Genomic DNA, 4,013 nt, shown 5'->3' with positions numbered 1-4,013 from the left:
TTTGGAACGCAGCGGATCCTACGATTCCTCCATATTATCTCACATTGAATGACTTGTTTCAGTTTGAATGACTTTGAACGACTTGATGACTTTGTTAACCCTTTACGGACTTACACTGGACATCGCATTTCGAGGCAAACTTGACATAACAATTTTTCCCTGCAGATATCGTAGAATGATAAATGGTAAAGCAGAAACGATAATAAGTTTATGATCACATAATGTATAGTCGAACGGAAGAACGCAGCTAGGGTTAAAAGTAGAGGCTTTCAAGCGTCCTATGATCAATTTATGTCTCAGAAATGTTCGCATGTAAAAAAGTTTATTATCAGCTTAAACCATCAGGATACACATTATAGAGTAGCAATCTTAAGAAGGAAACAGGGCAAGGATAAGCATCCTCACATGGCGCGTTATTTCTGTAAGCAACGTCGTACGAGTCCTCTTCCTCCTTCTTCACGTTCTCCACGTTGCTGGAATAAGAAGAGTGAATACATATGTCGGTAAATCGTGTTGAAACTCACGATAGAACGTTTCACAGGAAATGTACCTCAGTATCAATCGAATAGCGTCCTCGATGAACGACACGCCGGGCGGACTCAACAGCGTTTTCGCTTCGCAGATGGTCCTCAAGATGCACAATCTTCCTGGCAAGTTCCGACTGAAACAAGTTGCCCTTGGTCCTTCACAATGCAGATAAAACGAGCATAACCGAAAGGTTATTGTCGGTACCTATTCAACGCTGACTCAAAAGTGGCGTATAAGTCGCGACGATGACGTCGTTTCACCAGCCACGGCCTTTTTACATAGAATTTCTTCCGGAAGTTCTCTGGAGGAAGTATCGGCCAGATCATGTCGAACTCGAAGTCCATATTCCAGTTGCTGGGAAGCTTCAGTTGAACCGGTTGCAAAATAGACGTTGTCAGCTGAATGGAAAAAGCAAATCAACAAAGAAAATTCCACTTTTTCACCGACGAGTCGTATTTTCCTAAGCATCGAATGAAAACTAAGAAAGATGAAAATTATCGCAATAGTCTATATAGTACATACACTATTTTGAAATTTCAGATTAATGAGATCGTTAGCTTTAGTTCGATCTTTAACTCGAACGCGAGACAGCTAGACACTGTGCTCTTCAAACTTTTCAATTTTCTTCAATTCTCTGGAATTCTCAAAAAATCTTTTCATACCTTATTCCACATACTCTACAATTTATCTAATAAGAAAAAAATTTGAAATTTGCTATTCGAACATACAAAATCACTCCCTACATATTTCGAAATAATAGGATCATTAATTAGCTTTAATTCGATATTTGACTGGAACGGTGCTCTTCGAATCTCTAGAATTTCTCCAATTTTCCTAAATTCTCGAAATTAATCGTTTCACACGTTATCCAACGCACTCCAAAATATTTATCTAAGAAAAAAAAATTTGAAATTTGCTATTGGAAGATACAATATCACTCCCAACAAATTTCAGAATATTAGATATTTGACTCGAACGCGAGATATCTGAACACTGTGCTCTTCGAATCTCTAGAATTTCTCCAATTTTCCTAAATTCTCGAAATTAATCTTTTCACACGTTATCCAACACACTCCAAAAAATGTATCAAAGAAGAGAAAATTTAAATTTTCCTATTCGAAGGTACCGCGCATCACCCCCTAAAATGCTGACAACTGCAACGTCAGAAAAGTTCACCGATTTTCCACCCACTATCTTCCACGAACGAAGCACAAACGACTTCCCGAACGAACTGGTGGGCAACATACTTCTTCTATTCCCCATCGTGGATCGACACGATTATCCGAAGAACTCGTTCCGTATTCCGTTGAAAACGCAGTTGATACCATTCCCAATGGTACCGTGGTGATCCGTGGAACTGCCGACACTTACCACGAACGTGCTGCCCTTTGGAAAAGTCAGCCGCCTACGTCTGGACAGGATCTTCGTTGACCTTTGGCCAGAGAAGGCTGTTAGCTCGGTGTCATTACTGTGACACGCGTGCTCCCCGAGGATCAGCTGGAGGATCTCGGCGAGAATCAACAGCAGAGGCCACAGGGTTCTCATTTCGCGGAATTACCGGCTGAAATCAGCCGTTTCGCGGAGGTCGACGAGACTCAGATGTCTCCTGGGAGGAAGAAGACACCGGCAAAGTTTTTCTGGAAAGGCAGCAACATCTTTCGCGGTTACGTCGTACGCGTCGCGAGAATACTGGCACGGTTAGCTGGCTGGATGGTGGAAGAGGGACGCCACGCGTGTTTGTACTTCCTGTTAGGCCCCTTGTTACGTGATCTGAGATCTTGGCCTCTGGTCGGTTCAGAAGTTTCGTGGAAGTTTCGCTGGTTAAAATTAAACGCTGGGTTATCCTCGTTGGCTGCGGTTTCGACGATTCGGAAATTCTTCTAGAAACTTCATTTATCGAGAATGGTACGAAATAGAAATCGTCAATGGTGACTGTTACTTTAACGATTTCATCAATTTCTTTGAGAGTTCGTTGGTGGTCGGAATTGTTACAAAATCTGGACCATTAATGGGTGAAAGTTCCCGCGCATTTTGAAAAAAATCATAACACCGCTGAAATTAAACATTTTTGCCAAGGTATTACAAAAGCCGCGTATTAATTTCGTGTACATAAAAATTCGAATCTCTAAGAGAAAGAAACTACTGAAAGGCGTTTTCAATATCCTCCCGTTTCCCGAATCCTTTTTGCGTAAGGAAATTGTAGCACGCTGGCAAACATATATCGGATATTATGCAAATTATTTTGAATAAGAATGTTCAATTTCAGTGGAGTGATGTTTTTTCACGTAACACTTTATTATTCAAAATTCAAGCAGTTATAATGGAACCTTCTCCGAGTTATTTCTGTTTGGTTAAAAATGGCCAGACGAGTAACGCGTAAAATATTCAGTCATAATTATCAGCGCAGCGCGAAACACTCTGGCCCGGCCTAACCATCAAGCATTCATTTATTCGAGAAAAGTATCGACTGGCTGTAATTTCGGGGATTCCCGGGGAGTCTCGTTTAAAATGCAGCGACCCGTTTAATCAAGGGCCATCGGCCTGACCGGTGAAATCGGTTCGTCGCGGACGTTAGATAAATCACTCCTCGAGGGACACTCTGGTTAGACGAAAAGAAAAGCGTATGAACAGAAAGAACGAAGAAGAAGAGAAAGAGAAAGAAAAAGACGATAAAGAGAAGAAAGAGGAGGCAGGCACAAAGTGAAATTACCTCGCGAATAGAAGAAGCTATGGAGCAATGGTCGGATAATGCGCAGACGTCGTCGTTGAATATATTTCGCGAGATTTACGAAATTTAAGGACAGCCTGAACACACACAAGCGCGACGAAGATCGGCCTTTTCTCCTCGCGAATTCTTCCTCGCCGGTTTGGAATGTCAGTTTAAAATTCCTGCAAAAGCTGGGGAACAAGAAATCACTCATAATACATAGGTTACCGAAGGAACATGTTTCTTCAACGGAACACAATGTGTTTTTCAAACAGAGAAGTGGCGAATTTTCGTCCATTTTCTCTACGGTGACTCTTCGTAATTTAATCATTTCCCGTGCTTGAGAAATTTCCATCGGAATCTATGATAATTTCGAGGTACAGAGGGCACGGAGTTCTCGGGCAAATCAATTCAGTACGTCGGAACAAGACGTCGTTTCGGATCTCGATTTGGGAATCGAACTGGCGTTAATGACATGTGTAAGCCCCGGCTGACATTCTCAAAGGGAGAATTGCACTACGGGCGGTTTGTGTGCACGCGCAAATTAGGGTCTCGCTGCCGAACGCGAGGATGCACGCGTGCATACAAACAAAATAGCGAGACCGTGCGTCAGCCCGCGATCCCTGCAAGGATGCGAGCTTCAGGATCTGATGCTCTATTATTGCTCCATGTTATTGCAATGCTAATGAATCCGTGGATAACGTTTACTCAACAGATACTGCTACCTGCCGCTGTCTTGTTATCGGTACCTGTATCGTGTTCGATCGTTGCAAAAATT

The 4,013-nt window shown here is 42.4% G+C and overlaps 1 protein-coding gene across 1 annotated transcript; it reads right to left on the bottom strand.

Moving 5' to 3' along the window:
- Nucleotides 1–328: 328 nt before the first annotated feature.
- On the bottom strand, nt 329–2,073 carry LOC108580220. The gene is made up of 4 exons (XM_017943930.1): nt 1,900–2,073; nt 733–926; nt 551–661; nt 329–473 (listed from the first exon to the last, which is right to left on the bottom strand). The coding sequence occupies exons 1-4, from the start codon at nt 2,071–2,073 to the stop codon at nt 329–331; spliced, it is 624 nt and encodes a 207-aa protein (XP_017799419.1).
- Between the last annotated feature and the right edge of the window lie 1,940 nt (nt 2,074–4,013).

The sequence above is a fragment of the Habropoda laboriosa genome, unplaced genomic scaffold (assembly GCF_001263275.1).
Source record: "Habropoda laboriosa isolate 0110345459 unplaced genomic scaffold, ASM126327v1 scaffold9, whole genome shotgun sequence".
In the NCBI taxonomy this organism is placed as follows: domain Eukaryota; kingdom Metazoa; phylum Arthropoda; class Insecta; order Hymenoptera; family Apidae; genus Habropoda; species Habropoda laboriosa.
This window is presented reverse-complemented; position numbering and strand designations above follow the sequence as displayed.

Coding starts and splice junctions, on each gene's coding strand:
- LOC108580220 (XM_017943930.1), bottom strand. CDS start 2,073: ATGAGAACCCTGTGGCCTCTGCTGTTGATTCTCGCCGAGATCCTCCAG. Junction 662..732: donor TTTGAGTCAGCGTTGAATAG/GTACCGACAATA, acceptor AACTTGTTTCAG/TCGGAACTTGCCAGGAAGAT. Junction 474..550: donor GCTATTCGATTGATACTGAG/GTACATTTCCTG, acceptor TTCTTATTCCAG/CAACGTGGAGAACGTGAAGA.